General features: G+C 38.7%; 1 protein-coding gene across 1 annotated transcript; it reads right to left on the bottom strand.

Annotated features, from left to right (window-relative positions):
* Window positions 1–2175: 2175 nt before the first annotated feature.
* On the bottom strand, window positions 2176–15311 carry LOC101679135 (protein NipSnap homolog 3A). The gene is made up of 6 exons (XM_004747734.3): window positions 15132–15311; window positions 11578–11788; window positions 9668–9823; window positions 7140–7289; window positions 3103–3189; window positions 2176–3010 (listed from the first exon to the last, which is right to left on the bottom strand). Exons 1-6 carry the CDS (start codon window positions 15189–15191, stop codon window positions 2934–2936), a joined length of 741 nt encoding a protein of 246 aa, XP_004747791.1. The 5' UTR covers window positions 15192–15311; the 3' UTR covers window positions 2176–2933.
* Between the last annotated feature and the right edge of the window lie 3261 nt (window positions 15312–18572).

Below are 18572 nucleotides of genomic sequence, written 5' to 3'. Positions count from 1 at the left end.
GTTTCTTGGTGAAAAATGACAATCGAGAGAAGAAAGCTCCTGAAAGATGAAAAGGCAAGTAATTTAGATAACCGTGTAAGTCACCCACGAGTCCGGAGGAAAACCTGTCTAGAGAAGAGCCTATATAAACATTGGTAGGTTCAAAAAACCTTGGAACCTTTGAAATGTTAATGCATGCATTAAGTACAAAAAACTGGAAGGGAAAAAAGCTACACTTTTTAAAAAGTGTTTTACTGTGTTGTCAGGCACTTCATTTAATCCCCAATTAACTACCTGCCCTATGAGGTAAGCAGTACCATTTGATGTATGAGTAAATTGTGGCTCAGTGGATAAAGAAAGAACTTGTTTAAAGTTCAGCGGCTACTAGAGTGGCAGAGGGTTCTTTCTGGTGAAGTTGAGTATCATAAAATCTGCCTGGTATCATCATACAGTAATTTCACCAATATTTATTGAGCTCTGTTGTGCACCGTATTTTCTAGGTTCTGGGATGCAGTGTTTAAGGCTGAATTCCTGCTCTACTGAAGTTAAATTTCAGTGGAGAAGTCTTACTTGCATTCACAATGGATGTGTAGACAAACACATATAATACACTCAGACCACAGTAAATGCTCAGAAGAAAATGAGCCATGGTAATAAGTTAATTATGGAAATGAGTCAGAAATGGTGCCTGAAGAGTGATGTTTGAGCTCAGATCTGATCAAAGAAAGAGGAGCCAACATTTGAAGGGGGGCAGAGAGACTGCTCCTGGAAGAAAGAGCACCTGGTGCAAAAGCTCCAAGTGGGAAAAAACTTGGCAGGTTGGGGAAGGAGGGAGAGGATCCTAATGTCTCAAGTGGTAGAAGGGGCAAAAACCAGAACCTGTAGGGCCTCGCAGGCCATGTTAAGGTATCTGGATTTTACTGTTAGTGCAATGAGGAACCACTGGAGAGTTTTAAACAAGGTTAATGGTTTGATGTAATCACTGTTTCAAAAAGAATGCGGGCTGTGTGGGGAGAAGGGACAGTAAGGAGGCTAACATGTTGGTGGATTGAGCAAGGGTATAGCAGTAGACACAGGGAGGAAGAGTAATGTTCAGGATCTATTTTAGAGACAAAGCCCACAGGAATTGCTGACAAGCACCATGTAGAGGTTGAGGGCAAGAGAGCTACCAAGATGACTTCTAGTTTGTGGCCCAAACTAGGTAGATGGTTGTGTTAAAAGGGCCATTCATACAACAGTCTGGTGCTCAGGAACAACGATGGGAAGGAAGATAAAAATGTGTTAAGTCATCCCCACATATATGGTATTTAAGCCTTTCGACTCAATGGGCTGACCTAGAGAGAACGAAGATAAGAGAACATTCCTGAGATCCTACCCACATCTAGAAGAGACGCCAGCAAAGGAAAGAGAGGGTCTGGCCGGTGAGGAGGATTATCTTGAGTATGATGCCATTTACTGAAGCCCAGAATCGAGTGTTTCAGGAAGGCAAACGTGGTCAGTTGTGTCCAACACTACTGAGAAGATAAGCAAGGTAAAGGCAGAGGAAATGACTAAATTTGGTAAGACAGAGGTCCCTGGTGACCTTGAGAAGACTCCTTTCAGGAGACTGACAAGGATCAGGTTGAGGGAAGAGTAGGAGGTAAAGACGGGGAATATACGTCAGTCTACTGAGAGTTCTGCTTTACTGTGAAGCAGAAAACATGCCACTAGCTGATCACAAAGCTTTTTTCTGGATTCTTGTCTGTCAATAGTACAGGCTGCACCCGAACACCATCTCACCTTTCAATTTTGTTGTTATATTTAACCCTTTAGACATTTCTTCTCTCCACAGTCTTCTGCTGTACTTTGTTTTCCAAGTTTCCCTTAAGACAGCTAATTCATGATTTACTATTTTATACTTTTAGAAACACAAAATAAGATAGCTCTAAATATAGACTTTCAAGAGAGCTTGTAATTACTAAACCTAGTTTTAGAAGGCAGGTGCACTCAACTAAAATGGAAATTAAAGGTGTTTCAAGAAAAACCCTAGGATGATCTGTGTGGTACTGAAAACTTTCTGGGATTATTATTATGTTATCTTCTTGATGTAACTTAACATCTACAGTAAAGTTGTGAAATTGTTACTGTGACACTACCCCATAGCAACACAGTATAAGTTCTAGAGAAGATAGTATAAATATGAAACACAAAAAAATCTGCAGAATGGGTATGTAGGCTTTTATTCAGGTAACCATTCTCATAACCATAGATATTTTTGAAACAAATAGCTGTCCCAAGTATCTTTGTTAGTGATCCAAAATGAACAAAAATTAACTGTTAAATGAGCACATTTTAGTACATAAAACAAGTCTTCCAAAGTCTTTAACAAAGACCTAATTACAGTATTTTCCAAGTTAGAGTGACTCATAATTAATGTGAAAACCATAATTAATACAGATGACACAGGTGATACTATACTTTGCCAAGGTAAAGAAATATATTTGATCTTAGATTCTAAAGACTCCCATTTGATCACAAAATAAACCTACTGAGCAAAAAAAATAAAATAAAAAAAATCTCAGAAAAAATTGACATGAATAGACATTATATATAAATTTTATAATATCAGGTACAAAATGTAAAATCATTTGAATATAAAATATAAAAGCAAAGGGTTGTCAAAACAATATAAGAGATATTCTGAAACCAGTGAAAAATCAAGATCATCAAGTAGTAGCAACTATTTCTAATGTGTAACAGACACTGAAATGCCAAGGGGAAAATGAACAGAACTATTTCCTGGGGTGGAGAGGAACAGGAAGGAGGCACAGAGCTGGCTTTAGAAGTGCAGAGACACAAAAGATTAACTTACCACCTTCTTCAAATACAAGTGAGAATCTCTTAGGAGAATTTAAGCACCATTAGCAGACACATCTTACAGCAGTTAATGCGACGCTTCGTATTTCAATGGAAAACTATTTCAAAGGTGAAAATGATGTAGGAATCAGAAGCATATTCTGCTGAGACACGAGGTAATTGACACTCTCCCGAACTGGAAAAACACATTTCATAAGAAGGCATATAAAGTTATTGACCGAATCAAATTTGTTGTACAAATACTTCATGCCTCGTGAAATAGCTTACCAGCTGCCACAACCCTGGGATCCTCATGAGACTGATGTCGCCCAGCTGCACGACTGTCTGCACTCGCGTTCCACCAAAGAACGTGAACTGCAGAAATAAACCAAAAAGGGCTTCTAAAGACTATGGCATTACTACAAGAAATACAGAAAAACTAATCAGAAACATTAAGTCTAGTTCTTTAAATCAAAATAGTGAATACCAAAAAGGTAAAATTAAGTATGTTAGTAATAAGATTTCAGAGGGGGTCAGAGATTTGGGAGACAAATTTATAAATTAAATAAAACTAGTTTTATAGATGAAGAAAAGAAAAGCTGGGGAAAAAAAGTAACATCACGAAAGACACAGTCAAGGCTAGATCCAAGTCTTATGACTTCCTACCATGTTTTACTTTATTTAAAAAAAAAGATGATAAAAAATGTTTATTACTGAAAATTTGGAAAATACAAAGAAGAAAATTAAAAGTAACATAATTTTAACAACCCACAGAAAACCTCTACTGATATTTAGTGTATTTCTTTTAAAAACATGAGTAAAATCAGATTAGGGTCATACTGTATATTATGCTTAGCAGTATTTTTTTTTTAAAGATTTTATTTATTTATTTGACAGGCAGAGAGGCAGGCAGAGAGAAAGGGAAGCAGGCTCCCCACTGAGTAGAGAGCCTGATGCGGGGCTCCATCCCAGGACCCTGAGATCATGACCCGAGCCGAAGGCAGAGGCTTAACCTACTGAGCCACCCAAGCGTCCCTGCTTAGCAGTATTTTTAAAACATCAACAATGCTTATTGTTTTCCATGGCAGTAACTTTAATTTTTAATAACTATGTGAATTCCTTTTTATGTCACTATGTGACAACTTTTTAAATCCCAAGGCTTTATTGCTGATTATTTGTATTATTCAAAATATTTCAGGATCATATAAAATACTGAATTTTTAAAATAATAAACAGAATATACATTAGTTGTGTAGATTTTGGAAAATGCAGATAAACAGAAAGCAGGAAATCATTTCTATTCTACCATCCTAAAATAACCACTTTCCTGTTTTGGTGCATCTCTTTCTATATTTATAAACATATGTATTTTTATATGTTTACATGTTTATATACATAAAGTGTGTAAACTATATAAGGTATAGGACCTATATGATGATTGCAAGTATATTACATACATATAAACATGAGGTCGTACCACATTGTTTCCAGCATTTCCTTATTGTAAACAATGCTGACATAAACTTCCTTAGAGCAGGAGCTGTATGTGTAGCTATAATAATAATAATAATGTCAAAGACAACTACTACTGACATTTTTGGGGTGCTTACTTTGTGCCAGGCTTGGTTCTAAGAGTTTTTCACGTATTAACTCATTTAATTTTCACAATAATCTTAGGGTATTATCCGTATTTTACCGATTAGCAATTTAAGGCACATAAGGTGAAGAAACTCATGCGATGTCACCAAGAGGGCAGGTAAGTGGTGGAGCTGGGATTTAAAGCCAGGCAGTTTGGATCTGATTATTTCCTCAATATGAACTCTAAAATTTGAACTGAGAGAACCAAAAATATTTTGTATATACTTCTACATGTACAGCATACGTATTATACACCATCCTCCAGAAATTATGTCCTGATTTATACTCAGCCTATTACTATCTCCTATGCTGAGAGGTAATTTAAGATTAAAAAGTATGCACACGTTTTCAGTAGTTTTTTCTTATAAAAGTTATAGATGTCCATTATAAAAAACAGACTTAATAAACATTAACCTTATCAAGAATATCATTTACATCCTTTCAAACTTCTTCCCTATATATCCCAATACACTACACACCTATGCATATTTCTTAGAATATTGGCAAAAATAATTTAAAAATTAAAGCTTTTTATTTATATTGCCAAATCTTGGGGAGGTTAAAGATTAACACAGTATGACTCTATACAGTATCTAAGTACTTATTTTTCCAACCTATCAAATACTATATATAAATATGTATTTATTATTATTATCTCATTATTATAATTTTTATCTTAATTATCATTATTAATCTCATTATTATCTTAATCTCATTATTATTTTAATCTGTATCTTCTATAATATATACATTTAGTAGTCATGTGCATATCTAACTTTGCATAAGTCTTCATTTTTCTTTTTTCCTTTGAATTTCATTTATGGTGTTTTGGGGCATGCAGAAAGAGTGTGCTTTTAAAAATAGAATCAGGGGCACCTGGGTAGCTCAGTGGGCTGGAGCCTCTGCCTTCAGCTTGGGTCATGATCCCAGGGTCCTGGGATCGAGTCCTGCCTTGGGCTCTCTGCTCTGCAGGGAGCCTGCTTCCTCCTCTCACTCTCTCTCTCTCTCTCTGCCTGTCTCTCTGCCTACCTGTGATCTCTATCAAATAAATAAAATTTTCAAAAAAATTAAAAAAAATAAAATCATCTATTGATTTTTTTCCTTTATTGTTCCTTCATTTGTTTTTTGGTTTAGAAATATAGTTCTCATCCATATTATTAAACACATTTTAGGGGCCCCTGGATGGCTTGGTGGGTTAAAGCCTCTGCCTTCGGCTCAGGTCATGGTCCCGGGGTCCGGGGATTGAGCCCTGCATCGGCCTCTCTGCTCGGCAGGGAGCCTGCTTCCCTTCCTCTTTCTCTCTGCCTACCTCTCTGCCTACTTGTGATCTCTGTCAAATAAATAAATAAAATCTTTAAGAAAAACCTACACATTTTATCTGTTATCTTATACATTTATATTTTATTTTTAGTAATTCTATAACTACGTTTTGTCTACACTTAAATCTATATAATCCATTTGGATTCCAGATTTGTATATGGTGTGAGACAGACATCTAATGATTTTCATAGTTTTTCTCTTGATAAAGTTTCCAACTTAAAAATAACCTTTTTTGTATATTCTGATTATTTTCTTAGGATATACTACTAGAAGTTAAATTTCTGGGTCAAGATCAGAAGCTCAGCTTTGAGTGTGTTAGGTCTGAGAGGTCCATTAGACATTAAATAGGAAGTTAAAGAGGCAAATCAATACGATGAATCTTTCAAATATTTTATTAGCTATTCTTAGTCATTTATCCTTCCAGATGAACTTTACATACATTTTTAAGGGTTTGCCATAAAAAACTCTCTGAAATTCTGACTGCAGTAACTTTCCACTTTAAAAGTTAAATGCCCCATATATATGTCTTAAAAATAAATTCATGGGGCACCTGCCTAGCTCAGTCAGTGGAGCAAGCGACTCTTGAACTCATGGTTGAAAGTTTGAGCCCCACATTGGGTGCAGAGATTACGTAAATAAATAAACTTTAAAAGTAAATAAATAAATTCAGGTATGTATAATTATCTGTAAGCTGTAACACACTTAAGTGTTAAGAGGTCATTATAAATCATGGACATGCATTATTTCTAGCATGTGAATGTATCAACTAACATTTTGGTTTTCTTACTCCTATGTCACACACACACACACACACACACACACACATATATGTATACACACACATATTTATATGTATTTATATGAATACATACACACATATATGTAGATGACATATAAAGACCACAATGTTAACAGTATTATCTCTAAGGAGGGGGAAATATTTTCTCCCCTTAAGGCATGTCCATCTATTTAGTATGTGCAAAAAATATGTACTACTTTTTCATTCAAGATGATTTCTTTACCCCAACTAATATTATTTTAAAAAGTCAATAAAAGTATACTTAGAGGAAAAAAAGGATGAAAGAACATATATTTTCTTGAGGCTCTTTGCAGTTTTTTAATCACTTTGATGAGTCATGGAAGGCATGATATTTCATTTGAAAAAGGCTTTATGACGTATTAACATCCCAAACAAATAAGATATAAATCAGGTTTTTTTCAACCCTTCAAATTATTAAAAACCCTAAAAATTTGGCAATAAAAATTTAAACATATACCATAATGGAAAAAAGAGACGAACTGACCCAAGAAACTTAACAGATCACCAACATACTTTGTAGTTTCATAGAAGAAATAGACAACTATACCTCTGTTGAGTTCTCCATATTCTGTGTGGAAAACGCCAATTAGTTTTGAGTAGCCTAGATCCACATGGGCATTAATTGCCCTTTTAAATGCATCGCCCCATAGAGCTGGCCCACCGGGCTTCATCTGAAAACTAACCAGTTCGTAGACTCCTAGAGTAGGGAGAAAAATAGTTTTACAAAAGATATTCAAGAAGTTTCTAATCAGGTTAGTCCAATTCCACTGGAAGGCTAATCTACATACACCAATTTGGAAGATCATACACATGAACATGGTATGTAGCTATATTTATGGATGATGGCATTAGTTTTCCTTGCTTTTATGTTTTGAAAGTCCTTGTCCAAGTTTAAGGATCAGTTGTTAAGCTTATACCGAAAAACAAAAAAGGTAAGATCTATTAAGCTATTATCTGAGATTTTTTTTTTTTTTAAGATCTTATTATCAGAAAGGACGAATACCCAACTTTTGTAGCAACATGGATGGGACTGGAAGAGATTATGCTGAGTGAAATAAGTCAAGCAGAGAAAGTCAATTATCATATGGTTTCACTTATTTGTGGAGCATAACAAAAGGCATGGAGGACATGGGGAGTTAGAGAGAAGGGGGTTGGGGTAAATTGGAAGGGGAGGTGAACCATGAGAGACTATGGATTCTGAAAAACAATCTGAGGGGTTTGAAGTGGCGGGGGGGTGGGAGGTCGGGGTACCAGGTGGTGGGTATTAGAGAGGGCACAGATTGCATGGAGCACTGGGTGTGGTGAAAAAATAATGATACTGTTATGCTGAAAATAAATAAATGAAAAAAAAAAAAAGATCTTATTTATTCATGAGAGAAAGAGACAGAGGGAGAGAACCAGCAGGGGGAGAGGCAGAGGGAAGAGGAGAAGCAGATTCCCCAGTGAACATGAGCCTGCTGTGGGTCTTGATCCCCGGACCTGGAGATCATGACCTTAGCCCAAGGCAGATGCTTAACCATCTGAGTCACCCAGGTACCCCTGAAGTTTTTTTTTTTTTTTTTAAGATTTTATTTATTTATTTGATAGACAGATATTACAAGTAGGGAGAGAAACAGGCAGAGGAAGGGAAGCAGACTGCCTGCCGAGCAGAGAGCCGGACTCAGTGCTCGAACCCAGAACCCTGGGATCATGACCTGAGCTGAAGGCAGAGGCTTTAACCTACTGAGCCACCCAGGTGCACCTGATATATTTTTAATCTATATACTCTGTTAATAAAACAAATATTGAACATTTATAGAAGGGCTAGGATTTCTGAGCTCCCTGAATTTGCACTTTTGGATAAGAAATGAATAAGAAAAGCATTTTCTAATCTCCTGTATTTCCTCTTCTTTCCAATTTTGAGGGGAAATAATTTTTGTTTATATAATTTCCCCCTACAAGATTACATTTCTAATAGGAACAAATGATGGATCCAGTGATGTCTGAGTTTATGAGTGGGGGGGAATAAAAACTGAAACAACTGGAGGAAATGATTTTATCGTTCCTAAATATCCAGGCAAATACTTGAAAAGCATTTTGACTTCTGATCAGAAGTATGGGGCAGGTAGAGGAAGAGGAACTAGGGGACAAGTAGCTTTGAGAAGAAAAAGGAAACAAGCACAAAGTTATTAAAGGATTATGAACAACACAGAAGAAGAGAACCAGGATTTGACATTGTCTAAGAAGCCACTTAGTTTTTAGATAGTGCTGGAAGCCTGTGGACAGGTCTAGGTGGATAAGGATTCAAATAAGACTTTTGAATCTCTTATACTCTAATATACACTACAAAGTTAGGAAAAATGGGGGAAATAAAATAACATTTAAGTGAATTAATACTTATAAAAAATCTGACTTTTGTTTAAAACAATGTTAAGGTAAATGTTTCCTTAAATGAGCAAGAAAATGAAATCAGCAAGAAGACAAATCTTTAGTAATTATTTTCAAAGTGAGAAATAAAAGGAAAGCAAAAATGTTAAATTACAGTAATACAGCTTAACAGTTTAATTTATTCCCCTAACACAGTCTTACAGGCAAAGATATCCCTTAATAATTTAAGATTAGCTGTAATTTGTGTTTAAAAAATACCAAACTATGACAAAATTTCATACATCATCTTTCACCTAACCCCCAAACTTTCAACCTTTACTCCCCGCGTCAACTTTTTATATTTATACTTCAATTTTAAGAGCTTTTCCAAACTGGAAAAAAAAAAAACAAACTTCATCATTCAGTGCTCATTGTTTTAATAAGCAAAGATCTAAAATCCATTCATTTCTATAATCATAATATATTCCTGTATAAAACACAGCATTAGTTTTCCCAAGGGAAGTTTACTTTTTTAAGTAGACTCCATGCCCAGCGTGGAGCCCAACATGGGGCCCAAACTCACAACCCTGGGATCAAGACCTGAGCAGAGATCAAGAGTCAGATGCTCAACCAACTAAGCCACCCAGGTACCCCTGGAAGTTAAGTTTTTATAGCCTGAAATCTTTTTTCTTCATCAGAATTCAAAGTAATGAAGGGGGAAGGGTTTACCTTCTTTTGCAGGCTTTTCTAATTTGCACCAGGGTACCAGGTAAGTAATCTCGATCTCTTGTTTATCTGTAAGACCCAGATTTGGAATGAAAGATTGTTGCCATTCCTTATCCTTGGCCACAGCTTTCCGAACTTCAGTTCGATGGGCAAAATTATCTAGGGGATGAAAAGGAGTAAGAAAAACAAAAACTTAATTAAAATCACCTCTACCTCTTTTGGATTTCCTTCAATTCAGCAAATGTTCACGCAGGCCACTTAAGGACACAGTTCTATCCCTGGAGCTATCAACATAAATAGATGTGACATCAGTCCTAAAGTTTCTCATGGTCTAAAAGGGGAGTAGAAATTTGAACAACTAATGATAATGTTGCGTAGTGGGGTTTATCGGTTCTACCACTGTAGATATTTGTGTGGCTTAGGTTAAGTTACTGAACCTTTCTGTTCCTGTTTCTTACTCTGTGAAAGGGGAATAATGACATAGTATCTCCCTCCAGGATTGTTGTGAAGAATAAATAAATTAGTACATGAGAGGGGCTCTAAGCAGTATTTGGCACCTAGACAGCACTCAACATATATTAATTATTCTTATTATTTGAGGCATTTAAATGATAGTGCCCATTTAGAGAAAGACTATTTTTTCCTTGGTGGTGATGGTGAGTGGTCAGGTCAATGAATACTCTGAATTAAATTTAACACAAATGAAAGGAAGATGTGCTTTTTGAGCCTCCTCTTTGAACAGCTTCCAAAGAAAGAGTGCTGATTCTCTTCCTTAACATCACCATTCTTTTTACCCAGTATTTATTTCTCTTATGTTTGTTATTTATACATTTACTAAACATTTAGGTCTAGTACTGCATTTACTATTAGGGTCTCATTAAAATTAATGGTAAAGGAGTTTTCTATGGTTTATATTGGGGATCTTAGAGCCTAAGTGAGTTATATCAGGATTTTTCTAATGATTTTTTTTTTTTTTTAACAGGACCCGAGTTCACCAGTGGCACATTAAAGCATGAATTGTGTTTTAATGGGTTTATTCTATTACAATACGGGAAACCCCTGAACTAGGGCCATGGTAACTATAGAATGACACTTTTCATAGTAAAGTATCTAATGACTATTAACTTTTGGACACTGATGATCAAACACTAAATGAAGGTATTGAAATTCTCTGGATTTCATTAAGTTCTGACGTGGACTTCACAAAAATTAGACACTTGAGTAACAAACATCGTGGGGATTTGAGCAACCTGTTCTTCTCTGACTATTAAACCAACTTCAATATGCGGAGAACTCTGATTGGCTTTACTTCCCTGTAACAGCCCAATGACGGAGAATTTCCTGAAACCCTGGAATGCACAAATGACACCGATATGGTTTTCTCAATATAACAACTTATTAAATCTCAGCAGTGGGTGAAGCCTAGAAGTTAATTATCATCCCCATCAACCTTTACTACTCCAAAGCCCCTACATAACTGAATTGTTTCTACCAAAATCCAGATATCCAGCCATAGCTTCAATAATAAGAAAAAATAACTCTACCTTCCTTTATGATCTTAACTTACTTGAGCTCTTACAATCACTGCTTTAATTTTTTTTCATAAATCATCTTTATGACAAACCACTGTATAATTTTTCTGAGAATTAAAGTCTATCTAAGAAATTTATGATTTGAAATATGAGATGCCACACTTTCCCATTTATGGTAACATAAGAACTTGGGCAAAGGATTGTTAAAGGTGTACCACTGGGAGGAGGAGTCAGAATTCATTTTTTGCTGCTGTTCCCCTTTTTAAAAGTTTATTTTAACCTGTGGGCATTTATACTAATTTAGATTCAAGAGCTAAGCGTCAAGTAACATTTAACAGAATGAAAATCGATACTGAACCCCACAGCTGGAAAAAATCATACCATACTTCCAAATATGAAACACTTTATTCACTTGGCCTCCAAATTCTACACTCCAGAAGCCAACCAATTCAGAGTGAGCTGTCCGAAGATGTATGTTTTTCTTAATATTTTCCAGAAACTCATTCATCTTTGAGGGCTTAAGGCAATAAGTACGAAATTCATAGAATGTTCCATCATATTGTCTTGGGCCCGTAGCAAAAGATGAGCACACCTGAAGACAGATAAGGCAAATTTAAATATTTTCAAAAAGTAGAGTTTATAATATTATTACAACCATATCTGAATCTAGAAACAAAGGCCATGCATTAGATTCATAATCCACATTTGTACTTCTTTTGTGATCTCTCCTTAGACATTTGTTTAGAGAAATGTCAATAAAAACAACTAACCTTAATAATGCTGAACATATAGTTACTGTTTCTTAGTGGTGATCCACTGTTAGCCACTTTTTCATGACATTTAATCATGAGAAGACACAGAGGGTCTTAATAAGAGTCCTTTACTCAAGAACTACAATTAGGATTCTAATAAACTTGCAGATTATTTATTTAGCCAATATTTAACCAATATTCCATTTTTAGTCAATACTATACATGTCACAATTACATATTTAAGTGAACTTTATAAAATATGCGGGTGTTTTGGCAAGTAAAATGGAAATGTTTTTACTAGCAAAAAACTCCCCTTTAGGGACGCCTGGGTGGCTCAGTTGGTTAAGCAGCTGCCTTCGGCTCAGGTCACGATCCCAGCATCCTGGGATCGAGTCCCACATCGGGCTCCTTGCTCTGCAGGGAGCCTGCTTCTCCCTCTGACTCTGCCTTCCACTCTGTCTGCCTGTGCTCGCTCTCGCTCTCTCTCTGACAAATAAATAAATAAAATCTTAAAAAAAAAAAAAACTCCCTTTTAGGTTTTTCTTAAAAATAAAAATTGCTATTCAGGTCAAAGTATTTCCCAAACCCAATGAAGCAGATCACTGGTAAAAGATAGGAATGGACTGTTACTATCTATTCAACTGCATTTTAACATACTGGTCGACTGTATGAATGCTGTGAAGGAAAAAATCAATGAATTAGAATTGTCTGAATCATTTTTAGGTTTAATTAAAGATGCAATGTGAAGAAGGGCATTTAACTCATCCAATTTTATCAGATTGATGAAAATATTCCTTAAGAACCTTAGTTCTTGGGGCGCCTGGGTGGCTCAGTGGGTTAAAGCCTATGCCTTTGGCTCAGGTCATGATCCCAGAGTCCAGGGATCAAGCCCCACATCGGGCTCTCTGCTCCGCAGGGAGCCTGCTTCCCCCTCTCTCTCTGCCTGCCTTTCTACCTACTTGTGATCTCTGTCTGTCAAATAAATAAATAAAATCTTAAAAAAAAAAAAAACAACCTTAGTTCTTGTTGTATTAGTTGTAGGCTACCCATATAAAGTTTTCTTCTAATCTAGGCCTCCAAGTCTGAATAAACTTAACTTTAGATAGGAAATGCCTCACTAGAGGGGTACCTGGGTGGCTCAGTGGGTTAAAGCCTCTGCCTTCAGCTCCAGTTGTGATCCCAGGGTGCTGGGATTGAGCCCCGCATTGGGCTCTTTGCTCAGCAGGGAGCCTGCTTCCTCCTCTCTCTGTCTGCCTCTCTGCCTACTTGCGATCTCTGTCTGTCAAATAAATAAATAAAATCTTAAAAAAAAAAAAAGGAAATGCCTCACTAGAGATTATCCTGTGTATAATTACGTGTGCATGTGTATATACTCACACCCACACAGTCCTATGGCATTTTCATTTATAAATTCTTCTTACTGTAGGTTTGGTTATCATGAAACAGTTTCATGAAGTTTTGTTTCATGAAGCTTATTAATCAAAAGCTTTGGTACAAAGCTATGGACAAATTTGGGGCTTATGTGACTACCTGGAACATCAAATGAAACCAGTAGGCTTCTTTATCTGACATAATTTAGGTTAAAACACACAGTTGTCTACGTATTTATGAATAATTTTGTAATTATAATTATATAATTGAGTTCTTCCCATTCATGTCTCCTGAGTTAGGTTCCTACTGCCCAAGTGTCTAAGCTTACTTGGAAAGCGAGTATTCCCTCCAAAACTACTGCAGATACTTCTGTTTTTGCTGGACATGTTTTTTGTGTCATTTTAACCACTTTTTAATATGAGAATGTTATCCAAATAAACAGCTGCCTAGTATTATAGTTCAAAAAGTATTATAAATAAAATATAATGGAGCAGTGTGGTATTTATAACAATTGCTTTTAAGTCATTTTTTCAGGGTATTTGTATTTGGAAACAAATATGTAGTTAAAGGCACGTATTTTTATTTTCCAAAGAAGAAACAGTAAGAAGGAAAAGCCCACGGATTGGAAAAACAACAGTGAATGAGATGAATGAGTGTGCTTAAGGGGGAGGTGACTTTTATTAAGGGCAGAAACTACAAGGATTCTGGGGGTAGGATTCATTAGTGCTCTAGTCTCCCTTATCTCCAAATAAGGGCTGATTTTCCATAGCACCGACTTCCAATTCATTTATGAGACCCACTGGCTGGCATTTAATAATCAAAGTTCAGAATAAAGTTGTCGGGAATAACTCTTGGCCCTGCCCCTGTAGCGCGAGAATCAGGAAACATTAAAGACTGGATTGCTAATCTTGGGTGAACAGGCCATCGTTGGTTCCTCGGTCTTCAGCAGACCGTCTGTCTCTAGAGTAGGTTCAGCCCCTTCTGCTTGTCCCCTTCGAGAAAAGTACAAGCCTAAATATCAGAGGGGAAAAAACCTGTAGATGTACAGAATAGGCCAAGCCCCGACAGATAAGGCTGAATCACAAAAATCGATTATGTACGTTTTTCATCGGAGGTTAAATGAGGTTGTAATCATGTTTGCTACTAGGTTCCTGGCTTGGACACCCCCCCACCTCCCCGCAAGAGGCAGTGGACAGGACGCTCCACCACCGGCACCCTGGCCCATCTCTTCAAGGTTCTCTGCAAAATGCTCGGAAGTTACGTACGTTCCATTTAAACACAGGGAGGCCGTTTTGTTTTGTTTTGTTTTGCCAGGAGCTGGTTGGCCTATTTCTCCTCTACCTTAGGTGTAGAGGCGGCGGTGGCTTGTCCAAACAACAAAATCAATAAGAAAGGCTCGACCAGCAGGCACCGGGCACGGGCCCCAACGTGGCGAAAGCTGAGCAACGCTGGGAAGCGAATACGGAGTACCCGGAGCTTCAGTAGTGTCCTCAGGGCGCCTGGCACCTAGGCCACAGACATCCTGTTCACGGGTCCTCGAGAGCTGGCCGGAAGGCGACACTGGCCAGCGTACTCTCCCCGACTGGCGACAACCTACCACCCGCACATCCTAGAACGCCCCAGCTCCGGGATCTGGGACCCTCTCTGCAATTAGAACGATCTGCGCACGCGAACAGACTGGGCGCATGCGCGGCACTCGCACGTCTGGGCGAGCGAACCCAGTAGCGCATGCGCGGCACCACTGGCTCCTGGCAGACATCCCTGCTGCCCCCCAACTAGAGCACTGTTGGGGCTCGTCGGGGCGGCGGGTACCTGAGGCGCGAGCGTCCGCGCAGCCAGAGCCCTAGTCAGGCCGCTTCGGAGGACGAGCATGGCGGGGCTTCGGGCGCTGGGAAGGACAGCCAGCCGGTACTCTTTCTTAGATTCCTCCTGTTAGGATTGACCCGCCTGGAAAAGAGCAGCGACTAGACTACGGGCGGACGCAGGCGGGGGCGGGACTCGGCGGCTTCAGCTCCGCCCCTGGTGCCGGAGGCGCGGGCACCGCCCCGAAGGTCGCTCGCTCGTTGGCCCAGTGTCCGGCGCGTCCGGGCGGGCAGTATCGTGGTCTTGGGCTTGTTCCCTCTGACACTCTTACCCCAGCGTCAGAGAGGACATTTCTGAGCCCATCACCTCGTCTCCACGCGCAGCTGAGCATCAGTTCTTAAGAGTTCGTGTGCCGACTGCGAGTGCTGCCCTTGGAGGAGGGCGGATGCTGCGTGCGCCCGTGATGCTGTGCATTTAAAATCGTGGTCTTTGCCGTGGTTCATCTTTAGTCGGGGTGATTGACGTAAAAACCAGGGAGCCTTAATTTTCCCTCATGAAGTGCATCCTGTTTCCCCGATCGCCACCCAGCATGACCTCATAAGGCTTCTAAGGTATCTCCCAGAAGCTCATTGCAGTGGATGCATCGAACTTAGTATTAAAAAGTCATATAGTTTTGTAAGCCTTAAAACATACCAGCAGACCTCCGATCTTGTTCTCCTTATCCCTGATGATTGGTTCCCAGAATAACTGTTTTCAACATTTTCCACTTGTTTCTTCTGATGCTTTCTTCTCGTTTTCTAAATTACAGGCTTTTTCTGGTGTGTCTTGGTATTGTCAATTTTAGATAGTATCTGTTGCTTGGAAAATGAGGATTTAGGTTTCTTACATACCGCTCCCTCAAAATAACAACCTCTTCCTCATCTGATAATGGGTACATTACAGATTGTCACATTAATGTATAGTATTTAATGTTTACACTTTTATTACTAATAACATATAACAATTACACAGTGCATAATTAGACTGACAAGTTACATTCTTGTATACATTGAAATAATACAGCTTATACTCACAAGAATAGGGAATTATTACAGTGATATCACTCGTGGTTGTATTGGTTGTGCCTTCTTCAAAGACTTGAATTATCTGCTCAGAAAGAGGCTTTTTATTTTTATTTTTATTTATTTATTTATTTTATTTATCAGAGAGAGAGAGAGAGGGAGCAAGCACAGGCAGACAGAATGGCAGGCAGAGGCAGAGGGAGAAGCAGGCTCCCTGAGGAGCAAGGAGCCCAATGTGGGACTCGATCCTAGGACGCTGGGATCATGACCTGAGGCTTTTTAAAATTATAATTCCAGAGGCAGTGAGTAAGTTTTTCTGGGTGATAGTCATCGTTTTTAACCAAGTGAGACAAAACAAAGCATAATCTATGCCTGGACTGGATCTTTCTTTATGTTTAAATTTATTTTTTTGGACTTTGCCCCCTCCCTTGAATTAACAATTTATTCACTCATTTGACCCCTAATTATTAAATTTCCTACTATGCCTCAGGTACTTTTCCAGAAGCTGGGGTATGGAGGTGAGCAAAAGGCATAATCCCTGTTTTTGGAATTTACAGGTTGAGGGAAATATTAACAGTAAAGAGAAAAATATATCAGGGATTAATAAATACTCTGAGAAAAAACAATATAGGATATGAACAGTGGAAAGTTCCACTGGAGGGGGATAGCAGAGACTATTATGTAATATATTATTTGTTTCAGGGGTACAGGTCTGTGATTCATCAGTCTTACACAATTCACAGCACTCACCATAGCACATACCCTCCCCAATGTCCATCACCCAGCCACCCCCTCCTTCCTACCCTGCTCCCCTCCAGCAACCCTCTGTTTCCTAAGAGTCTCTTACAGTTTGTCTCCCTCTCTGGTTTCATCTTGTTTTGTTTTTCCCTCCCTTACCCTTATGATCCTCTGTCTTGTTTCTCAAATTCCTCATCTCAGTGAGATAGTATGATAACCTGTAATCTTTTTTAAAATTTTATTTATTTATTTGACAGACAGAGATCACAAGTAGGCAGAGAGGCAGGCAGAGAGAGAGAGGAGGAAGCAGACTCCCTGCCAAGCAGAAAGCCCGATGCGGGACTTGATCCCAGGACCCTGAGATCATGACCTGAGTGGAGGCAGAGGCTTTAACTCACTGAGCCACCCAGGCTATCTATTAAGATAACCTGTAATCTTAATAGGAGCGTGACTCCTTTTTTTCTCCATCTTTGCTTTCTATTGTTTTCCTTATATCTGTCATTTGTTAATCACCAAACCCTTTGCCAAAATATACCTCTCAGTGTATTACGGAGCCCTCTTCCTCAACTGTAGACCCCAGCATTTAAAACCAGAAGTAGGCAGGACTGCTTATCTCATACTGTCAACTAAAACCCATTGTGCTTATTTCTTACCACACTTTCTTGAAGCGTGGTGAAATTTTTTTGCAAGAACTGGGAGCATCCCAAACACCACACCAAGGAAAGCCCTGATAGCAATGTAATACCTAGAAGACCACACCCACGGATCTTCTTTCTGCTCCTGATCAGGGGCTGAACGCATACCAACCCTCCCCCATGATCACAAGCTGTCTGCCTGCTCTCTTGCATGTACCCTGCCACCATCCTCCCTTTATGAATTGTTAAGTGTCCATCTTGGAGGCAGAGAGGTTGGCTGTTAAGTCTTGAGCTTGCTACCTCTCCTGGCTGTCAGTATCCAAAATAACTTTCTCCCTTCTCTTTTTCAAACTCTTATCTCTTGAGTTTTTGGCTTCTCAGATCAACTCAAAAGTTGAGTTTATTTGACTGTTCTGCCACGGTGTTGGCAAACCCCACCAATTTGTCCTGTCCCCTCCACAATCGCTGGGATGGAATTGTTGTACCCAAGTTTTTGCGTCTGAGAGAGCACCAAGGAGCCCACATCGATGCAGTCACAGGAGGGTTTATTTAACAAGCTTAAGCTTGGGCCCACGTATACCCAACACAGCAGAGTAGTGACTTGAACCCGAGATTAGTTAAGGCAGGGGTATTTATGGGTTCCTGTTACTACAGCAGGGTGGGGGTCCTTAGAACTAAAGTAAAGTAGGGGAAAGTTCAGCCCTTGGGTACAGGGGTCTGAGATGGCTGTACTTAACGCTAGGGCTAAACCTGAGGTGGAATGTCCTTAATTTTTCTTGGCCTCCACAGAATAAAGGCCATGGCGGTGCACCAGGGCTTACCCATTTATTTACTGAGTTAGCAGCTGTGTTGGAGCTTTCGGTAACAAATATGATTAAACCTGTTAATCAGCTTTTTTAGTTTCATCTTTTAGAGTTATCTTTGGAGAGTTCTTTGTTCTTTTGCTTCAGTGAGGACTAGTTCTCTAAGATGGCGTGGTAGTAATTCCAGGATCCCCTTGGCTTTGTGTTGGACTT

This window comes from Mustela putorius, unplaced genomic scaffold, assembly GCF_011764305.1.
Source record: "Mustela putorius furo isolate JIRA1106 unplaced genomic scaffold, ASM1176430v1.1 tig00000580_pilon_pilon_pilon, whole genome shotgun sequence".
Classification (NCBI taxonomy): domain Eukaryota; kingdom Metazoa; phylum Chordata; class Mammalia; order Carnivora; family Mustelidae; genus Mustela; species Mustela putorius.
Note: the sequence above shows the minus strand (reverse complement) of the source record. Positions and strands in the feature narration are given on the sequence as shown.

What these genes read in the sequence shown, in the direction of transcription:
- LOC101679135 (XM_004747734.3), bottom strand. Translation starts at nt 15,191, where the DNA reads ATGCTCGTCCTCCGAAGCGGCCTGACTAGGGCTCTGGCTGCGCGGACG. An exon ending in AGAAAAGCCTGCAAAAGAAG is followed by an intron (nt 7,290 to 9,667) that starts GTAAACCCTTCC and finishes TCCCTACTCTAG; the next exon opens with GAGTCTACGAACTGGTTAGT. An exon ending in TCCCAGGGTTGTGGCAGCTG is followed by an intron (nt 3,011 to 3,102) that starts GTAAGCTATTTC and finishes GTGTTTTTCCAG; the next exon opens with TTCGGGAGAGTGTCAATTAC.